The sequence below is a fragment of the Coenobita brevimanus genome, chromosome 100 (assembly GCF_032717465.1).
Source record: "Coenobita brevimanus isolate Jiangsu-jjx chromosome 100, ASM3271746v2, whole genome shotgun sequence".
Classification (NCBI taxonomy): domain Eukaryota; kingdom Metazoa; phylum Arthropoda; class Malacostraca; order Decapoda; family Coenobitidae; genus Coenobita; species Coenobita brevimanus.
In genome coordinates this window covers 19,289,371-19,311,563 of record NC_137053.1, presented here as the reverse complement: position 1 = coordinate 19,311,563, position 22,193 = coordinate 19,289,371, and the positions used below count along the sequence as shown (strand labels likewise).

Genomic DNA, 22,193 nt, shown 5'->3' with positions numbered 1-22,193 from the left:
GTCAGGTGCAGATGTGGGAATGTGGTGGTGTTATACAAGTCTGCGAGTGTGATGCAGATGTGGGAATGTGATGGAGTGACGCAGATGTGAGGATCTGGTGCAGATATGGAGATGTGATACAAATGATGGAGACATGAGAATGTGAGGCAAGTGAGAAATTATGGTTCAGTTTTGGGGATGTGAGAGTGTTGTGCTGGTGTGAAGGTGTGGTACAGGAAAGAGGGTGTGGAGCTAATGTGAGGGCGTAATGCAGTTGCGGAGTTGTGCGGAGGTGCGTGTTGTAGGTAAGATCCTGTGGTGCATATGTGGGGATGTTATGCAGATGTGGGGTATGTGTTACAAGTGTGGAGTATTCGCACATTATTCATGATAAAAAATCTGAGTCAATCCACTGCACGACAAAGGCCTTTCTAATCTTTTTCCAATCTAATTTACGGTAGGTGGTTGCGCATACCAACTCACCCGGTGTAGTGCTGCCACTCAGGTGACTCTTCATTGAGTGACGAGAGAAATGGTTTCCTGTAACCTAGGAAATAATTGACTGTGTTCAGAGGTAACCATATAACTCTTGGTGTTGTAGTGTGTTAAGGTGCTCCAACCCGGTGAGGCCCAGAAGGGATGCCCTCCAAGAAGTGATTGGGGTTTTATACTTAAATAAAGACACTCAGGAACAAGTGAAGAGAGAGTTTATTTACAGCAATACCCTTTTTATTTACCGTCTTGAGTTTCAGCATAAATGTCTTCTACGTCTGGACCTTGAGTTTACTTTAATAACTGAAGTTACGTCAACCAAATACTTGCTTGTAATCAATAAACAGCTTACACTAATATTGATTATTTTTAATTTTTTCCTAAGTCACTTGATTACTAGCATGTATATGGTCTATTGTCCTATACCCTCTGGGAAACCCGGCCGGTTCTCTTAGGAGGTCTGCATCAAGTATACGATTAATTCGATTTATTAGGATTTATGTGAGAAGTTTATACATACGAGGACGACAAATAACTGGACGAAACCTCTTAAAATCATTACTGTCAGAGTTTTTTTTTTTTTTTTTTTTTAATATGAGACGTGTGATCCCATTATGATCTAGATCTGACCTTATCTTCTAAACATTTTGCATGTAATTTTGCATGTTCATATAGTGCAAATCCACCTACACCCTTTGTAAGATGAGTGGTGAGACCATCATCACATTCAGCCTGGCCTTCCTTCATTCTTCTCAAAGCAACTTTTTACTTCCTCTAACGTAACGCAGGGAAGCACTGCTTCCACCAGTTCTCTGTCCTGTTGTAATTCGTCCATCATGGCACTGCTATTGTAATAGTTTGCGTTGGGTTCTTCTGCTGTTTTGACCTCTTCGTTTCTTTTGTTGACTTCTGTGTTTGAGTCTGTCAAAGTAAGCATCTGTTCTTTCCCCACGCCAAGCCAACTCTTGGTTGCCCTCAGGGTTACTCCATTCCTTAAAGTTTCTTCAGTTGTGTTCATGCTAAACTTTTGAGTATCTTCATTTTTACTTTTGTATTTTTTTTTCTTTTTTTAAACAGCTACTTCACTATGATCTCTTGTACTAGCACTCATGATCATCCTTTTCTTTAGTAGTTCTTTCATACTCTCTGAGACTTTGTGGTTGTTATTTCGGGATTCCCTAACCTGTACTTCAGTAGATGCTTTAGTTGCTGTTTTGGTAAATTTTTCATTCATTTGCCCCGTGATGATTTCTACCCTTCTTTGTTCCTCAGCTCTCACATCGCAAAGACTCATTCCAGAATTCACTACTGCGGGCTCACCTATACTCTTTTTGCCTATCTTTTCATTAAGGTCTCACATTACAGATAGGCCTATATTTTGGATTTTGTTCGCATTCATTGTTTCTTCTACATCATCATAAAATTTTCTTATACTTCTTTGTCGTAAGCTGATGTTGGAGGATAGGCTTGGATGAAGTCGTCTTGTGTTTCTAGTTCAACTGTATTTTTCGGTATCCTGTTCTTTCATTGACGCTTATGAAATTTTATTACCACACTTAAGTATTTATTAAGCAAAAGTTCTACAGCATGTTCCTTCTTTTCGTGTTTGTCTCTGTAGCACAGCAACTGACAATTAGTTCTATCAGTACCTCACCTGGTCTGCTTACCTCTCTAAGACATATGATATCTTAGCTTACATCTCTTATTTCTTGAAGTAGAAATGCTAAGTTACCTTCAGACTATGCCCTCCAATTTCCAGCCACATCCAACTGCTCTGCACCCCACTGAGGCACCACATTGCACATCACCAAGCCTTCTTGCATCCCACTAGCCCCACCAAACTCCATAACTCCCCCGTCCCCTAGCAACACAGTATCACACCACGCCCAACTCTTTCACACCCTACTACACCACACCAAATCCTTTATAAGCCTGCAGGCTTTACATCATTCCACCAAGCCCGAACATCTCAGTCAAGTCGAGCTATATCCACCAAACACCATAAGTCCTCACCAAGCCACACATCATTCCACCAAGTCCAACTACACCTCACCAAATCCTAAAAAAAAGCACAGTACATCCATTCAAACCCAGCTACTTTCAGAGTAGCCTATCAGATCTTACTACACTCTAATACACTTCATTAGGTATTCAAAGCCTACCAGTTTCGCTATATCCAACGAAATCACTAAGCCCCAGCAAGTCCTTCTTCCCCCCGAACATAATTCGGTAAGCCCCACTAACTCCCGCGAAGCCCTGCTTACCTCCTGTATGCCCCACCAAAGTTCAATGCACCCAACAAATCCCAACTACAACCCTCTACATCCCACTAAGTCCTAACACATCCCACCGAGTTCCACTACGTATTATAAAGACCCATTGCATACAGCCAGATCGCAATACACACCCAGCCAGTGCCCCGTTACACTCCTCTATATCATAGTTAATCCTTCTACACCTCACCAATCACCAATTCGCCTTAACAAACCGCTCTACAACCCTTACAACCAAACAGACTCACTTAATTCCCATACACCCAATCGAACATTTCCATATCCCGCTATCCCATCATACTTAACTGAAGCACGTTCTACAACACACCCTCGTTCTGCTATACCCTGTGAATGTTACCCCACCACACCTTTGGATACAAACCCCACCGGACCACGCCACACTCCACGGCAAGTTTTGGCAGCACACCTCATTCCACCCAACACACTTGACAACACGCTCCTAAAACAAACCACATTACCCCCCATGACTCCCTACCACACTCTTCGTAAACACACCATATTCTGTATCGTCCGAGTTAATCTCTGTCTCCTTGTGATTTACTCATGTTTTTCCCCCTCACCTTATCCTCACCTTTTAATCTCTCACTCTTCTTTTCAACCCCTCTCTCTCATTTTACAGTTATGAGATGTGGGGCCGTAGATACAGCATTAGGAATTCGGGTAATTCTTAACCACTCTGTATTGCTACTGGTTGCTTTAGTGGAAGTTCAGTTGTGTTACACGCACGGAGTGTACTTTATCTCTAACTCTCACACAATCTTTCAGAGTAAAGGTAGAGACTTTATTTGTGTGTGTTGCCCAATGTCTTGACGACACTGCATACCCACATAACAGTCTCCTGAGCAGATTTGATAAGATGGCAGCAGGCCATTGCCGATTCATGGCATTCTGCCATCGTCTGTCTCGTGACGAATAAACAACAAACATCCGTTTATATAAAGCTCACCTCTCACATTTAACTTATGCTTACCACTCTCTCAGTATATATCTAAACTCACATTCTCCTTGAATGCACAGCTTACATTTCACTCATTCTAAGATGACCATTATCTGTCATTCTCTAATTCGAGAGTTATCCAATACCCTCAGTCCTTCCTGTATGCAACAGGTCAGCTCTGGGACTGTATTCCTCAATGTGTATTTACTCATATGTCTGCATATGATTGCCAGTTTTTAAATTTCGACGTGTCTAGGCATTTCACAAAAAATGGATTTATGAATCTGGCTCTTTTTTGTTCTGCTTTACTGGAAAGAATAACTATTTTGCGGGCTTCCAGCTTGTGTTTTTTCTAACAATATAAATAAATAGATAAACAAAATATAAATGTAATAATAAATAAAATCGGAGCTCACCTATCTCCAACTGTCGTGTAAAACTGGCGTCTCATTCATCTCATTCCCGTTTTATGCATATTTTTTTTTAATTGTCATAATGTCGAAGTTCTCACTCATTCTTAACTCATCTCGCCCTCATTCTGAAATGGCTTTCCTCCCACATTCATTCTTAGCTCACCTCTCTCTCCCATTTCAGGCTCACCTATCACTCCCTTTCTCAGTTCATCTCTAACGTTTTCTGACTTGTCCATAAGCTCACTTTTATTCTAAGCTCACATCTCACTCATTTTCAGCTTCCATCTCAGCTCATTCTGTTTCACATCTCACTCATTCCAAGATCACCTCTCTCTCTCTCTCTCATTTGAAGCCCACTTCTCAGTGAATAAGACCACTTGTCAAATATTCTGAAGTCCTGTTTTTATCACTAAGTTCACGGTTCATTTTCGTTCTTAGCTCGCTTTTCTCTCATACTGTAAGTTCACCTCTCACTTCATTAAACTCTCTCTGTCTCTCTCTGTCTCTGTCTGTCTGTCTGTCTGTCTCTCTCTCTCTCTCTCTCTCTCTCTCTCTCTTATTAGTGCTGCTCTGGACACTGATCTGAACTCAGTGCTCGTATCCTACTTCCATTACGGCTGGCATGCAACACCCTTCTCATTACATTCATACCTCTCACCTCTTTCTTACAAGAGTTGACTGCTACTATCACGATTTTCATATACACATTTAGTCAGCTTTGGAACATCATTGCTCAACTGTCGCAATGCCTATGAATTTCACTCTTCTAAAAGCAATGTCCCCAAGCACCTTACAAAGAACAAAATGTTACAGTTGTTACACCCTCGCTTATGGAGCGAGAGTGGATGATATGTTTTGCGTGGCATGTGTTTGTGTGTGTGTGTGTGTGTGTGTGTGTGTGTGTGTGTGTGTGTGTGTGTGTGTGTGTGTGTGTGTGTGTGTGTGTTAAGAAAATAACTTGCAGATTTTATTCGATCTTAACCAAAGTAGGTGGAAGACTTGGGGGGTAGCCAGTGAGGAAACGTATTGTTTTTAGAGCAATAGGTCAGAGGTAAAGGTCACAGGATTAGGTCGAAAGCTAACCTAGCAAATCTCACTTAAGTAGTCTATGTCCAGTTTGACCAAACTTGGACATTTGGTTTAGGAAGGGTCAAGAATGAACATATTAAAATTTGAGAACAATTAATCAAAGGCCAAAGTCACAAGGCTATGTCAAGGTTTAACCGACATGTGTGATGGTTGATAATATAGCTCATTTGGACTCTGTTTCAATTAAAGTAGGCGAATGGTTGAGGGTTGGGCAACAAATAAAACTCCTGTTTTTTCAGAACAATAGGTCATAGGTCAAGGTCACAGAGCTTAGTCAACCCAAACAACTTTCATCCGTTTTGGACCAAACTTTGTGGATGTTTTTGAAGGAAAGGCAAGACTGTAACTATTCTACTTTTAACACAGTTAGCGAAAGGTCAACTTCACGGAGAAAGGTCAAAGACCAAGAATCAAAGCAAGGTCATCTTACATAATTTTGATGTTCTGAACCATGTATGGTCGAAGGGTCAGAAGTCAGGCAAGGACGAAGGGATGCAATGAAAACAATCGGTCGAAGGTTAAGGTCACATGATTGTCAATTTTCAACCTTGTGTGTCTACGTGTGAATAAATCAACGAAATTACTTTTGTTCTTATTTTGATCAAATTGAGTGAATGAGTTGAAGATCATGTAAGAGATTGGCCTTTTGTTATTTTATAACAATAGATTAAAAGTGAGGGTCTCTTGGGAAAATCAAGACAAACGGTTTTTATCTGATGTATACTAACCTTTCTGGAAGAGTTCAGATTGAAACAACAATAAAGAGACTCGAATCTGAAAACAATCAGTCAAAGGTCAAGGTCACAGGGAAAAGTCAAAGATCAAAGACACTGGGCATAGTCAAGTCAGACAGTTGTTGTCTGATTTGCACCAAATTTGGTGAAAGGGTTAAAGGATAAGCAAATATGACGCAGCTGGATTTGGAAAGTAATCAATCGAAGTTCAAAGTCCCAGCGCAAAGTCAAATGTTAGGTTATTTCAAAGGTGCAGAATATAAGCTTCTAAGTGTCCCCCCTCCCTTTTTTTTTTTTTTTTTTTTTTACAAGTTTTGATTCCATATACACTTTATTCAGGAGAAGACAGAAAAACTTTCCATTTATTTTTGCTATTGAACCAGAAAAAAATGTTTGCCTAATCTCCTCCTGAAGGTGTCATCCATCTTTTTGGTAACAGTATTTCATCCCTCTTCTACAAGTCTCGCCTCTTAGTCCCAGAATAAACAGATATTCTTACTGGTAATGTTTCATGTACACCTGAAAGCACTTGTTTCCCCCCCCCCCTCCAGTAGCCGGAGTCATGACCAGTGAGTGACTAGGTGACAGAACATCCCAAACCCACCGTCCTTACCCCTCTTATCCCCGGTGTAAGTGTTGTTGGATAAATGTGGAACAAACAAAGCTGGTGATGTAACAATGTGTCATGATTGTTTTTATAGAAAATCAGAACCAACACGGGCAAGTATAGAAAGGGATTAAATGTGTAATACTGTGATGTTATTCATAGCATATGAGAACGGCACGAAAATGAAAGACTAAGAATGTATTAACCCCTTCCTGCGCAGATAAGTTAATAAGTTTTCTGTGCTGTGACGCAGTAGTTTTTCTCCCCTCCCCCCCCAGCCACTGCGCGCTCCAAAAAAGTGTATTCTTGGCTTATTTTCACCACCCAAACCTATTCATTTTGCCACATAACCCACATATTCCTACTCATCGATGTTTGTTCAACATAATAAGCAAAAAAAACACAAGAAAACACACTACACATACGTTAGGGCCCTTGGAATAAACATTCAGGATCATAGATTTCACTTCCCAAAATCATAAGTCAGATGCTTACTAACCAATCTCTACATGTTAAGATCATTCGAAAGATAATTTCATTAGCTTTCGAATGCCGGAGGCCTCAGTTTGATATGAGTTATGGTGTTCGAGTAATAAGCAAAAAAGTAAAACCCATTTCCGACAGACAACAGATTTTTTATTCGGGGAGCTCGTGAAAAACTTTTGTCGCCACTGTAATGTTTTTATTTTATCATCCTATGCAGAATTTCATTGGCTTTCATTTGAGCCAAAAACAGTGATCCTAGGTCTCATAGCTTTCGAGAAAAATGCAGAAAATTACGGTGTACCCATGCCGTGTTGTGACAGTAGGGCAGTTTCCTGCCTTCCTCTAAGCTACTGCATGTATTTCACCAATTCTATGTACACTAGATATGCACACTATATTCACATGATTCGTTGTCACTATTTTTTATAGTTGAATACTTACATTTGGTGCAGGGTAGAGGCAGCATAGTTGATTAGAAACAGTAGCACAATCTTCGTTGGGCCAACGGCTAATAACAACCAGGAATGCTTCACAAACACCAAATTTCCTATTGCAAACACCAAATCTAATCACAATAGTGCCCAAACACTATACACAAGCATTATTGGTAGAGTGAAATATCTTGCACAGCCAAGACAGGGGTAAGAGTGGAAATTTAAAGGGACAGAACTGCACAGTACCTTCCCCACTCACAGCTCATTTGGTACTGAATAACCTGTCCGCGCTCTTGCTGGTATCGGGACCCACAGTTGGCAACTCATTACTTTTGACGAGGAGCAGGGAAGCTATGACGCCTCCAAAAATGACGCCGATCAGCAAAAAACTTTTTCTCTGCTGAAAGTTTTTATGCCTTAATGACGACAAAAGCATCAATGAGTATAGTTGCAGCCACACCCATATGACAACAAACACTTCATCGTGTGTGGAGGGGTTAAGTGTTATTGGATATATACTTATGTCACCTATGATAATGATACAAATAAGTATATTATAGTGAACATCATTTGAAAGATATGTCTTTTCTCATCCATTCTGGCTCCCACCTCCACTACCCTACTCTCTGGGCTCCTGCCTCCATCAAATGTCTCTTTTACCTTCTCGTACCTCCCTCCCTCCCTTTGTTAACCAAGATAAACTAAGATTATTGTGAAATGATCCATCAGCTATTGATGCTATTATTATACACCTCTGTATTAAGCACCAACAGATCAATAACATACAATACTGGCCAACTATTTCATCCTGTTGTAAGCTTTACGTAACAGACACACTGCAAGTTGGACCTTGTGTTACAAGGACATACGGTTGTTTATCGTTAACATAGGTTATGTATGGTTTTGGACGTCCATTATTTCATATTAATGTGGCAATTTAAGCCTTACTTTATAAACACATGAGGTTTATGTTCCTGTCATTATTGGATGAACGAAACAATCTAGGGATCGGCTCTGACGAATCACAAACTCTCTGCCTTATCAAAAATATGCCGACCTTTTGTCAAAACAGTGACACAATGTCATTATGTATACGACGGACCCACATTCATTCGTATTCATAATGACATTAAGTCACTGTTGTGACAAGAAGTCGGAATATTTTCGTTAAAGCAGAGAATTTGTGGTTCATCAGAGCCGATCCCTGATTCGTTTGGTTCATCGAATAATGACAGGAACATAAACCTTCCCTTTTTTATGCAAGGAAGAAGGAACCAAAGACCAGGGGCCCGCAAATTGCTAAAAAAAAAAAAAAAAAAAGATAACAGGGAGCCAAATTTTAAACCCATTCATTTCGAGATGCCTTGACACACTGCGTTTGAAAGACAGATCATAGGAAGTAGGAAATACAGACAGAGATAGTTCCAGAGTTGAACTGTTGCATAAATGAAGGAGTGGGAGTAACGGTTAACTCTTGCATTAGAGAGTTGGACAGAAAAGGGATGAGAATTTGTTGCTAGACGGGAGCTACGTGCCCGTTGTAGTGTTGGAGGGATGCAAGTAGACAGTTCAAAGATGCAGTGACCATTCAAGCAGCGACAGAAAAGAGATCAAGATGCAACAGTGCAGCGAAGAGACAGAGGTTGAAGGAAGCCAGTAAGAGGAGGAGAGTTAATGAGACGAATAGCCTTTGACTCCACCCTATTAAGAACAACTGTGTGTGGGGAGCCTCCCCACACCTGAGAGTTGTACTCTACACAGGAGCGAATAAAACCCGTGTATAAAGTCAACAACTGTGCCGGGGTAAAGAAGATATGGAGTCAGCATATATATAATCAGGGATCGGCTCTGATGAACCACAAATTCTCTGCTTTAATATTCTAACCTCTAGTCAGAACAGTGACACAATGTCATTATGAATACGACTGAATGTGGGCCAATCGTATACATAATGACACTGTGTCACTGTTTTGACAAAAGGTTGGCATTTTTTCGTTAAGGCAGAGAGTTTGTGGTTGGTTAGAGCCGATCCTTAGTTCGTTTCGTTCATCCAATAATGACAGGAATATAAACCTTATATGTTTATAATATAAGGCTTATATTGCCACACTGATATGAATAAATGGATGTCCAAAACCACACATTATCTGTGTTAACAATATACAACCGTATGTCCTTGTAACACAAGGTTCAACGTGCAGTGTGTATGTCACGTGAAAGCTTACAACAGAACGAAATAATTGACAGGTATATTGAAGTATTGTGTGTTATTGATTTGTTGGTGCTTAATACAGAGGTGAATGATAATATTATTATGATCAATATCTGATGGATCATTTCATAATAATCTTAGTTCATTTTGGTTCATTTTGGTTTACATTTCACACAACGTATCCCACTACGTTACAGGGGTTGGCGCCAGCAAGGGCATGCGGCCAGAAAACTTTGCCCCCGCTACCTAGTGGCGGACTTCTGGGGGCAGGCGTGGCGTGGGTTCCGCCAGCATAGATCGTGGGTCCAGGGCGAGATGGGGCTCAGGCCTGTGCTAGAGGGTACAGGGCATTGCGGTTCCCAGGCTGCCGCTTCCTCCCAATAGAGAGGGGCCCGAACCTGGGAGTAGCGCCCCAGGAGGCTGCCCTATCAGTGGGTGTATAATGGCGGGATAGTTGCAGTGCCAAGACGCGCTTGAAGGGTGTCCCTGCAGTTGTCCTGGCGGGGTGACCCGAGGCCACTACCACAGCCACTGGTAAGCTGGTGGGCTAGGGGTCCCAGATCCATTGCCTGGACCTGGGACTGTGCAGTGAGTGGGACCTGTGCTGTGTCTGTCCCCCTTTATTAATACTGAAGATGACAAAACAAAATAAGTTTCAAAGCAAGCCTGAGGACAGTAAATTACCCATGGGGATGAGGGTGGGTTCATGGAATGTGGGAAGTTTGAGGGGAAGAGCAGGGGAAGTCGTTGAGGCATTCAGTAGGAGATGGGTGGATGTGGAGTATTTGCAGGAAGTCTGGTACAGGGGTGGATCAGCCAGAATGATTGTTGGGAAGGACTGTTGCTATAAGTTGTTTTGGCAGGGGGGGACAGACGGATATGGAGGTGTTGGTGTGATGGTTGTGGAGAAATGGGTGGAATATGTTATGAATGTTTTCAGAGTAAGCGATAGGATATTGGTAGTGAAAATTCTGTTGGGAAGAAAGATAGCTGCAATTATATCGGCATATGCTCCACAGGCAAGATTGGATGAATCAGAGAAAGATAGATTTTGGGATGATTTAATACGTGTAGTGGGTGGTATGTGGGATGATGAGATAGTGATTTTGGGAGGGGACTTAAATGGTCATGTAGGTGAAGCAGCACAAGGTTATGAAGGAGTGCATGGGGGATGTGCATATGGTCTAAGGAATGCAGAAGGGGAAAGGATACTCGAGTTTGGGGAGCCAACGGATATGATTGTGTGAAACACATATTTTAGGAAAAGAGACAGTAGGTTAATTACGTATGAGTCTGGGGGAAATAGCAGTCAGATAGATTATTTTCTGGTTAGGAGGGCCGATAGGAGGTTAGTGAGGGATGTTAAAGTTATAGGAAGTGAGGAGTGTGTGCAGCAGCACAAACTGTTGATTTGTGATATGGTGCTTAAAGAACAAGTGATGAAAAAGAGGACTTATGTACCTAGGAGGAAAATATGGAAGCTGAAAAACCAAGTAGTAAGGGATGCCTTCTATAGCGAGTTGAGGAGAGTGGTGGCTGAACAGGGAGCTGTAGACAGAGGCGTTAATGAACAGTACAGAGCCCTCAAGAACAATTTCTTGAGAGTTACTGATGTAACATGCGGCTGGACAAGAGGACCACCAAGACATAAAGTGACTTGGTGGTGGGATGAGGGTGTAGAAGCTGCAATTAAGGAGAAAAGAAGGCTTTTCCGGGAATGGAAGAAGGGTGGTAGCAAAGAGGAATATTTGGCTGCCAAGCGTAGGGCTAGAAGAGAGGTATACAGGGCAAAGTCTGAGTCACAGAGACAATTACTTGGTAACCTAAATCATGGGGAAAGGAAAAATATATTTAGGGTGGCAGGTCAAGGTGAAGAGGGATAATCGGGATATCATAGATGAGCAGTGTGTGAAGAATGATGAAGGAAGGGCAGTGGTGAACAGTGAGGATATTAAAGATGCATGGAGAGAGCATTATAACCGGTTGTTGAATGAGGAGTTTGACTGGGACAGGGAAGGTTTGGAGCCAGCAGATCCAGTGTCTGGCCCTTGGCCTTTGATTGATACTGTTACTGTGAGTGAGGCAATAGGCAGGATGAGGGTGGGGAAGGCAGCAGGTGTGTCTGGGTTGACTGCCGAAATGTTGAAGGCCTCAGGCGATATAGGGGTGAGTTTAGTCACTGACCTGATAAATAGGATTATTTATGAGTGTGTTGTCCCAGATGATTGGCTGAAGAGTGTAATTGTAAATGTGTATAAAGGGAAGGGTGATGCTCTGGAAAAAAGAAATTATAGAGGTATAAAGCTTTTAGATCAGATAATGAAGGTAATGGAGGGAGTTTTAGAAGGTGTGATTAGAGAAAGAGTGAATATTGATGAGATGCAGTTCGGGTTCATGCCAGATAGGGGGACCACTGATGCCATATTCATTGTTCGACAGCTTCAGGAAAAATATATTGGTAGGAGAAGGGATCTTTATTTTGTTTTTGTTAATTTGGAAAAGGCCTTTGACAGAGTCCCTAGAGAGGTGGTGAAGTGGGCAATGAGAAAGCTTGGCTTGGAGGAGTGGCTGGTTAAGGTGGTTATGGCCATGTATGTGGGTGCCCACACCGAGGTGAGAGTGAATGGAGATTTGAGTGATGAGTTTTCCGTGAATGTTGGTGTGCATCAGGGGTCAGTCTTGAGTCCCATGTTGTTTATCATGGTACTTGAAGCCCTTTCACGTGACTTTAGAAACGGACTCCCGTGGGAGTTGTTGTATGCTGATGATTTGGTGTTGATTGCAGAGAATGAAAGGGAGGCCGAGGAAAGGTTTAGGAAGTGGAGAGATGGTATGGGGCAAAAGGGTTTAAGGGTAAATGCAGATAAAACAAAAGTGATGATATCTAGGGTTGGTGGCGGTACTGTCAAAGATGAGGGAGAGTGGCCATGTGCAGTTTGCCACAAGGGCGTGGGAAGTAATTCCATCTTGTGCTGTGTGTGTGATAAATGGGTGCATAAGAGATGTAGTGGTATCAGAGGTAGATTGCGAGATTTTGCTGATTTTATGTGTACAGCGTGCCGGGGTGAGCAGGGGGAGATTGTCAGACGTGAAAGGATTGAACTTGCTGGTGAATCTCTTGAGTGTGTGGAAGAGTTTTGTTATTTGGGAGACATGTTGTGTGCTGGAGGTGGGGCTGGAGCTAGCTCTGTGGCTAGGGTGAGAAGTGGTTGGAAGAAGTTCAGGGAGCTCTTGCCTCTCCTGACATTGAGAGGGCTCTCCCTACGTGCTAAGGGGTCTTTGTATGCAACATGTGTTAGGAGTGTAATGCTGTATGGCAGTGAGACCTGGGCAGTGAAGGATGAAGTTATTCGCCGGCTCAGACGTACAGAAATGACAATGATTAGGTGGATGTGCAGTGCGTCCCTGCGTCCAAGGCCTGGAGGGGCTGGGTTTACAATGGAAGAGTTGAGAGGTGGGATGGGACTGGAGTGTATTGGTGTTGTGATGAGGAGAGGTAGATTGAGGTGGTTTGGACATGTGGAGAGGATGGGGGATGATAATTGGGTGAGGAAGGTGAGAAGTGGTAATATTGGGGGTGGGGTTATGAGGGGCAGACCGAGAAAGACATGGGACGAGGTCATTAAGTGTGACCTTAGGGTTAAGGGACTGAACAGGGAGGCTGCAATGGATCGTGCAGCGTGGACAGCCGCCATTAGGTGACCAAGGCCGACACATGCAAGCATGTTGGAGCCTTTAAAAACGAAACGAAACGAAAGGGAGGGAGTGGGGGACGAGAAGGTAAAGGAGACATTTGGTGGAGACAGGAGCCCAGAGAGAAGGGTGGTGGAGGTGGGAGCCAGAATGGACGAGAAATGACATCATATCTTCCAACAGATGTTGTTCATTATAGTATACTTATCTGTAACATTATAATATGGGATGTAAGTATATTGACAATAACACATAATACATTGTAGGTCTTCTTTCATTTTCATGTCTTTCTCATACGTTGTGGATAACAGCACAGTATTACACATTAAATACCTTTATATACTTGCCCCTACTGGTTCTGATTGTCTATAAAGCCAATCATGACACAATGTAACATCAACAGCTTTGGCCGTTCCACATTTATCCAACAACGCTTACACTGGGGTTGGGGTAGGGGCGGTGGTGTGGAGTGTTCGATCGCCCGGTCGTTCACAGGCCGCGAGTCCGGCTCCAAGTGGGGGGGGGGAGAAATTAGTGTTTTTGGGTGTATTATGAGTCAAAAGTATCGGAGCACAGGAGGTTAGATGCCCACTGAAATCATTCGAACATCTGCTGCCATTACCAACGCCGCATTGTATATGAACGATGTCAGTTTATATAAACATAACATCTGTTGCATTTGCAAGAGGATATTGCGAGTTGGCGATATATAACACCTCCCGACATCAGGGCTACCAACGTGTGGTAGGTCTAACTCTAATATTTCTGTGACCTTCATTCTGTGGTCCCAAATGTTTCAAGTATAATGTGCACCGATACTTTTGTGACCCATGTTACACTACTACTCTGCTCCATAACAGTTTGCCTCAATTTATCACTCCCCCCCCCCCTTACATACATCCTTTGTTAAGTACAAGGTGCTCAGGCATGTCGTAGTGACTAGATCTTCATTTTGGCTTTCTTTGGTTGCTCTTACGGATGTATGAATTTTGGAGGCACTAAGGCTTTGCTTCTTATTTCACCTGAGTAATACAGGGGAAAAATCAGTAGATAAATATATGGATAATAAAAAAGTTGACAGATAACTGAACAGATTCCAGGTGAATACAGATGGATAAATGTAGACAGAACAATAAATAAACAGCAGAGTGATTTAAGAAAAAAAAATATTAACAGAGTAAACAGAACGACCTCGTCAGCTAAGCACTTGGCTTTTCCTTGGCTATAGGTCGTCCCCCTCCTGAGGTGACTTGGTGGAAGGGTGGGCAAATGCTGTCCAATCGAAGCGTGGCGGTGGGCGAGGACGGCACCCTACTTGCTTCGCACGAGGAGGACGACGACGTGATGTTGACCGTGGGCGTGGGTGTGGGTGTTCGCTACGTGAGAACCATACTGGCCATCCCTGCCCTCACCAGAGACTACGCAAACGCTAACATCACTTGTCGGGCCTCCAACAATAATATCACTGAGCCTCTCTCCACAGTCGTCTTCTTGGAGTTGTACAGTGAGTGATTTTTTATATGTACTTGTGTGATTTGAGGACAGAGCATTAATTTAGTAACCATACAGGCTTAGTCTGTTCCTAGCTTTAACATTCCTATAACCCCTTCACAGTGAGGATATCTTATACATTTTACTCCTGTTATATCCAGGCGTTTTTAATCAACTTTACATAGCCTTTTCAAACTGAACTTGTTAGACATAGCCTTCATTATCCCCTTCAATATGAATAATTTTTCATAAGTTAAAGAATCGGCTGCAAATACCAAAGACAGAATATAAAATGATGTCCTCTTACTGAAGGTGTTAGTGCACTTAAGGTGTTTCTGAAAATGTTGATAAACTAGAAGTTGCCTTGTAGCCGTGTATATTTTGGGGGTTATTTGGGGATCGATAGTTTTCTACATGAATCGTTTGTCACCCACTGTATTTGACTAATTTATTGTGCCTGATTTTGGCTGTACAACGTTCCTTAATATTTTGCCAATAGAAAATATTTAAAAGTAATCGGTAATCTGGAACCCACGGTTGTTGGGCCTTTAATGTTTTAGGATATTTTCCTTCTACCTGCAATATATATGGTTCCACATGTGATACGATAACTATGAGTTTTTGGTACATAAGTGGGATTAGCCCTTTTGGGGATCACATCATAGTTCATACTCTTGTCGGTTATGAAAGCCCACTAAGACCTTTTCCTTATAATCTTATTTCTGGACATTATATGAATGTAAATCCACCGGCGACTTAGATAACATACAAGAGGGTAATGATAGTTTACAGTCAGAAAAGAAAGTGTAAATGTATGAGACAGCTTTTTAAGCCCAGAAGTATATGGTCCCTCGTCGTGATGTTTGACCTGGGAGGAACTTTGGCAGCTTACTTCATTTTTGAAGCCGTGATTATCCTGACAAAGAAAATTGTTTGCATCACTGACGAAGTTAGCTGACTGTGGTACAAATTAGGGAGCTTGGTTTGTTTTAGACATTTTACTAATGCACTCGTTCCTATTTCATTAACGTGTTACGTTTGCAAATTATATATATATATATATATATATATATATATAAATATATATAGTTTATCTGATTTTTCACACTGATTTTAGATTTGAATGCTAAGTTATTATAATACTGAAATATATTTTACTCTGGTCTGTTTCAGTGTTTGTCTGCTGTTGCCTCACTAAGTATCCTGTGAGAATTATCATGACAAAGAAAATCATGCTTGTCTGTGCCACTGCACACTGTCTTTCCTTGTCATTTTTTTGGTTTACCAGGTTCTTTTATTGCACCCACCCCACTCTCATGCATTCCCCAATTCATTCCCTCGCCATCCATTTATCATTCCAGACAACCTCAATATGTTTTACTTTTCACTTCCTTCCACAACATCCTTCACACCCAGTGGCCATTTGCCCATATTCTTCTGCAGTTCATTCCATCTCTTCCTGAAGTCATATATATATATATATATATATATATATATATATATATATATATATATATATATATATATATATATATATATATATATATATATATATATATATATATATATATATATATATATATATATATATATATATATATTCAATAAACTTAGGCCACGATAATGCTTGCACTCACTTCGCTCACATTTATTTTTGTACAGGGGTACAACACAGCCTTTTTCCAATCTTCGGGCACAGTTTCACTCCTCCATGCCTTCTTACATATCTCCAGCAAGCACTTCATTCCACTCCCTCCACTACACCTAAGCATCTCTGCATACACCTCATCAAACCCAGCTGCTTTCCCATTTTTCAGCCGCTTCACAGCACTCTTCACCTGTGCGAGTGCCACGTCTCTTGGTACTGCATTCCATCTCTGCACACCCCCAAAACCAATCATGTTTACAGCCGCTCTGCTCTTTCTATTCTCATTCACCAGCTGTTCAAAATGTTCTTTCCATCTGGTCCATACTTTATCCCCATGGGTTAATAATCTTCCATCTACATCCCTCACACCATCACATTTCTTTCCACTTTCACTTCTGTATTTCTGCACCTCTTTCCAGAATAATCTTCTATTTTCAGAGTAGTTCGCATTCATTTTTCTTCCTAAATCCTCATTTACCTCCTTTTTCCTCTTCACTAGTCTCTTTCTGTGCATCTTGCTCTCATTATATTCAGTTCTTATTTCAACTGAACCCCTGTCCTGTAAACCCTTTAGCTACATCTTCTTTTCTTCCACTGCTCTCTTAATCTCCTCATCCCACCATGCCGTACCTTTCTTCTTTGTTGTTACTCTTGCCACGCCACACACCGCTTTAGCATTCCTAACTATGCAGTCCCTATATGCATTGCACATGCTGTCCAGATCCATTTCATTCCAATTCACTGATTCTAACTCCTCCTCTACTTTGGTCCTGTAATGATCTGTCATTTCTTTGATCCTCAGCTTCTCAGCTTTTAGTCTTTCTCTCTGACTGCTCCTCTCTCTCCTGATCCACCTCACCCCTCTCAGCTTGATCTTGCATACCACAATCATATGATCTGATAGACCTCCACATCGTCCTCTCATGGCCCTTGTATCAGGAACCATTCCCATGATCGACCTCTCTATGAGCACGTAATCAATCAGGCTTCATTGAACAGAATCCCTGTCCCATTTATACCATGTATATTTATGTGCATCTTGTGTTTGAAATACGAGTTACAAATGCACAACATCCTCTCCTGACACATATCCTTTAGTCGCTTCCCATTATCATTTTCTCCTGGTACTTCATAACAACCCATTATGTCATCCTCAAGACCAGTGCTTATTCTTTCACTCATATCCCCCATAAAGATCACTGTATAGTGTCTGGGCATTTCTCCCACTACTTCATCCAGCTCATCCCAAAACCTGTCTTACTCTCTCTCCTGTCCTCACACGGTGCATATGCTACAGTGACTGCTGCATTCACTTTCTCAAACTTGAACTTGACATACATATACCTCGACCTGACACATATGTAGTCTCTCATTTCACTCTGCCACACCTCATTCATTAACAAAGCAACTGCTTCCATGCGCATCTTCCTGGCCCATTCATTCCCGGTCTTACACATTTCACACCCTCCTACTCCTCCACTTCACACCCTTTCATCTTCGTTTCACACAATGCCATCATGCATATCTCACACTCCTGAACACATTCACCACTTCCACCCTCTTGTTGTCCTCATTCACACCTCTCACATTCCACATGGCCATGCAAATCTGCCCATTTGGTTGGGGCCCTGGGAAGGTATTGGGCCCTCTGAGGCTCTCTGAAATGACTGCCATGATTAAGCGATTTTGGATGGGGGAATCTGGAGGACACTTAACCCTGCCAGAAACCCCGGTTATATGGTTACCACCCAGCGTAGTAAATGGTTTCCTGGGTACAGGAAACCATTTGGCTTGTCACTCAGTGAAGAGATCGTATGGCATCTCTACATTGAGTGAGTGGATGATGGGCACCCCCATCCACCACAAGTTTATTGAGTGAAGGTATATGGAAGAATTATTATAGAGAAAGTAAGAGAGATATCAGAAGTCCTAGTGAGTGATGAACAGGGTGGCTTTAGGAGTGGCAGAGAATGTGTGGAATAAATATTTGCAGTGAGACAGGTAGCAGAGAAGGCTTGTGAGAAGGACCATAAAGAGTTTATGGGATTGGATCTGGAAAAAGCATACAACAAAGTGGACAGAGAGGGATTGTGGAAAGTTTTGCACATGTACAGTGTAGATGGTAAGCTGCTAGGTGCCGTCAAGAGTTTTTATAATGGTAATGAAGCATGTGTAAGTGTTAACGGGCAACTAAGTGAATGGTTCTCGATCGGTGTGGGCGTGCGACAAGGCTGTATGATGTTCCCATGGTTGTTCAGTTTATATATGGATGGGGTGATGAGAGAAGTGAAAACACGAGTAATGGTGAGAGGGATGGTGTTGGTACTGAATGGTGATGAATGAAATATCTCAAATATGTTGTATGTTGATGCAGTATTGCTTGCAAGTACCGGACAAGAAATTGGTAGGATGGTGCAAAGTTTTGCTGAGGTCTGTGAGCATCGTGCCTTGAGAGTAAATGTAGAAAAGAGTAAAGTGATGGTTATTGAGAGAGAAGGTGACTTCCAGTGCCATGTTACAGTGATTAGAGAGAGACTGGGATTGGTGAGAGAGTTCAAATACCTGGGTACAGTGACAGAAAAGAGAGGAAAATGTACAAAAGATGTTGAAAGTAGAGTGACACAAGGAAGAAAAGTAGCAGGTGCAATGAAGGCCTTGATAAGATATAGAGGCTTGAGTGTTTCAGCAGCACGAGGCTTACATGAAGGAATGTTAGTGCCAACTTTAACATATGGATGTGAGACTATGGTGTGGCATGGGAATGATAAGTCAAGAGTAAGAGCAGGGGAGATGGGACTGCTGATGAATGTGTGTGGAGTACAGAGGGTAGATAGGATACGAAATACTATGAGTCGTGAAAGCTGTGGAGCGAGGAAGTCGGTGGACATCAGAATCAAAGAGGATGTACTAAGATGGTATGGTCATGTGGAGAGAATGGATAACATTAGAGAAGTGCAAAAGGTATATCTGAGCGATTTTGAAGGAGGGAGGAGGCGAGGTAGGCCAAGGAGAAGGTGGAGAGATATGGTGGATGAGTGAGTAAGGAAGAGAGGTTTGGAAGTCAGTGAAGCTAGGGAACTGACAAGAGATCGGGCTGGCTGGATGAATGTTGTGAGGAGAAGTGCATGATCAGGGATTTGGCACCCCTCTTTAACGTGGCAGCGTCCGGTTCGACTCAATCGGATACGTTTATGTGAAGCTACAGAAGGTGATGAATGTTTTTGGCATATCTGATAGAGCCAGGATTCTGGGGGCTTGAATGATGAGTGAATGGAAGCGTGGCCCATTGGACTGGGTAAATTTGTGCTGTCTGCACATTGCTACTCCTCACCTTGCCCTTGAGTGGGAAAGGAGGTCCATATGATGATGACGATACACACACACACACACACACACACACACACACACACACACACACATATATATATATATATATATATATATATATATATATATATATATATATATATATTAGGGTGGTTCTTAAGTATATAGGGAAACACTTTTAATTCAAAATATTCTACTCCTAATCTCTAAATTTTTTCCTGTTGAGCTAAAAGTTCTCGATGCAAATTATATATATATATATTTTTTTTTATAAATCAAGTTTTACGGGTTGCACCATGACCTTAAAGTTATATTTATTGAAATTTTGGATAATTTCTTAAAAAAAATGAAGTGAACTTCAAGTGGCTTAAAATACAAGCATTCGGGTCCCCCTCCCTTAGTATGGGAGTACTAGTCGTTCAAAGACGGGGGTATTATGGTTGCTAACCACACATTGTTGTTTGATATGCGTTAATTTTCTGACGTTAGGAAACTCTTTACGATTTTCTGTTAGTACTTGAAGCAGAAGCCGGGTTTGCTGTTCATCACGTGTCAGTAGACGATTATACTCTTCAGTGAGAGCAACTTCACTCTCTGAATGGTCATTTGTAACAGTGAGGCTATTGACAACAGTCATAACCTCTCCATAATCCTTTCTAGCTAGTTAAGTGTCTGGATTCAGGTTTAGGAAGTCCTTTCAAAGAAAGATAGAGACCTTTTGGTCACAAAATCAGAGAGCTGAAGCTGCTTAACAGTTGCTGGAATGATTGCCTGTCGTTTAGGAGCATCTTCTGTCCTATTGCATTCCCGTATTGCTCTTGTCATATGCATCTTTGTAGAGGAAGACACTGAGGGATCAAAAAAAGCAAGCACCACCAGCTTCTCTGACAGGTACCACAGGTGTGATGAGAGCTTGGCTAGAACAGCATTTGATAAAGCAGTGTTGACACTGATAGTCGTCAAGGGCATTCAAAAGGTTGAGGTAATTGTTTGGTGCTGATGCACGCAAAGGAGCTTCAGTCCATGCTTTGAGATATACTTAGCTGCTACGACACACATCTGATAAAGGCCATTCTTTTCCATGACTGTTAACTTAAACTGACAATGAAATAACCAAAACTTGAGTGAGTATATTACTTTGGACATCCACCTTGCATGGAGCACAGGATCTGATGCCATAAAGTGAAAGCCACGTAGTGGAACGACTCCTAAGAAAATCAATGATAACTCTACTAATTCCCGATAGTCATCACGGAGGTCTTGTCGCTCTACTAGTGACTTTTTAGCCCACGCAACTAGTTCAGGGTCAATGATGATATCAGTTGTCTCCCTGTAATCAGCTGCTGTCACATAAGAATTTCTGTTGACGGACTCCCACTGATTTTGAAACCTCTTAAAACAAGACATCTGACCCATTGCTAGTATTCATAAGTACATGCCGTTTCAGCAAGAAGTTCCATTATATGGTGGTGGCATGCCAAATACAAAAGATCTTTCTGAAGCTCCTGTTTGATGAGAATGCATGCACCCGACTTTTGTCCAGTGTTAGTTGCAGTGGTATCAGATGACAGTCCTACAAGCTTTTCTTTCAAATCCCATTCGTTTAGAGCAGCTACTATTGCCTTGGTTTGTCCCGATCCTGTCCCCTTTTCTAACTTTGCAACCTCCAGCAGCTGGGAAACTCCATTACCAGTACCTAGAATAGGTAGACGGTCAGTATGTTGCTTGGTTGTTAAATCCTTAAAGGGCTTTCCATCCCAGTGCACAGTACTGTAAGTGGGACATCATCATAAAACTCAGCCTTCAGTGTCTCTGCAACAAATTTCCTATGTTTCTGACGCATCTGTTGAATAGATGAGCGTTGATGTTATATTCTTCAGGTTGTTGGCCTGTTGAGAGCATCGTCTCTGTTAAAACAAAAGTAGCAGCCCTGTCTGATATTTTCGTCCTGTCAAGAGCCATTGAAAGAGATGGAGATATTACCTCTTGTGTGTCCCTGTGACGTTTGAACTTACTACTTCCTGCATCATCAAAACCTTCCTCTTCATTTGCAGACTCATCTGTGCTACTGCTGGAAGATGACTACAACTGCACCATGCTAGAAGATGCTGCACCTGCAGTTTCCTTCTCTCACTGCCTTTTCCGTTCTTCTTCCTTAATTTTCCTCTGCAAAGATCGGTTTACTTTTCCAACATGCTTACTGTCAGTTGGGACCATTGTTATTCTACGGCCTGATTCTCGTTGAACAATTAGGAATTCTCGGTCTTCTTGCTTTGTCATTATTGTGAGGGCGTCAGTGGTGGCTGTAATGCTAGGTGTTCGAGGTCCTCTTTCAAGACTGGGGCTTAGTGCAAATA

General features: G+C 41.9%; 1 protein-coding gene across 1 annotated transcript in view; it reads left to right on the top strand.

Moving 5' to 3' along the window:
• Nucleotides 1-22,193, top strand: part of LOC145414607 (synaptogenesis protein syg-2-like) — a 629,376-nt gene that overhangs the window by 324,707 nt on the left and 282,476 nt on the right. Inside the window, exon 5 of the mRNA XM_080284134.1 lies at nucleotides 14,599-14,874. Coding sequence (XP_080140260.1) covers nucleotides 14,599-14,874 — 276 coding nt within the window. The remainder of the gene's footprint in view (nucleotides 1-14,598; nucleotides 14,875-22,193) is intronic.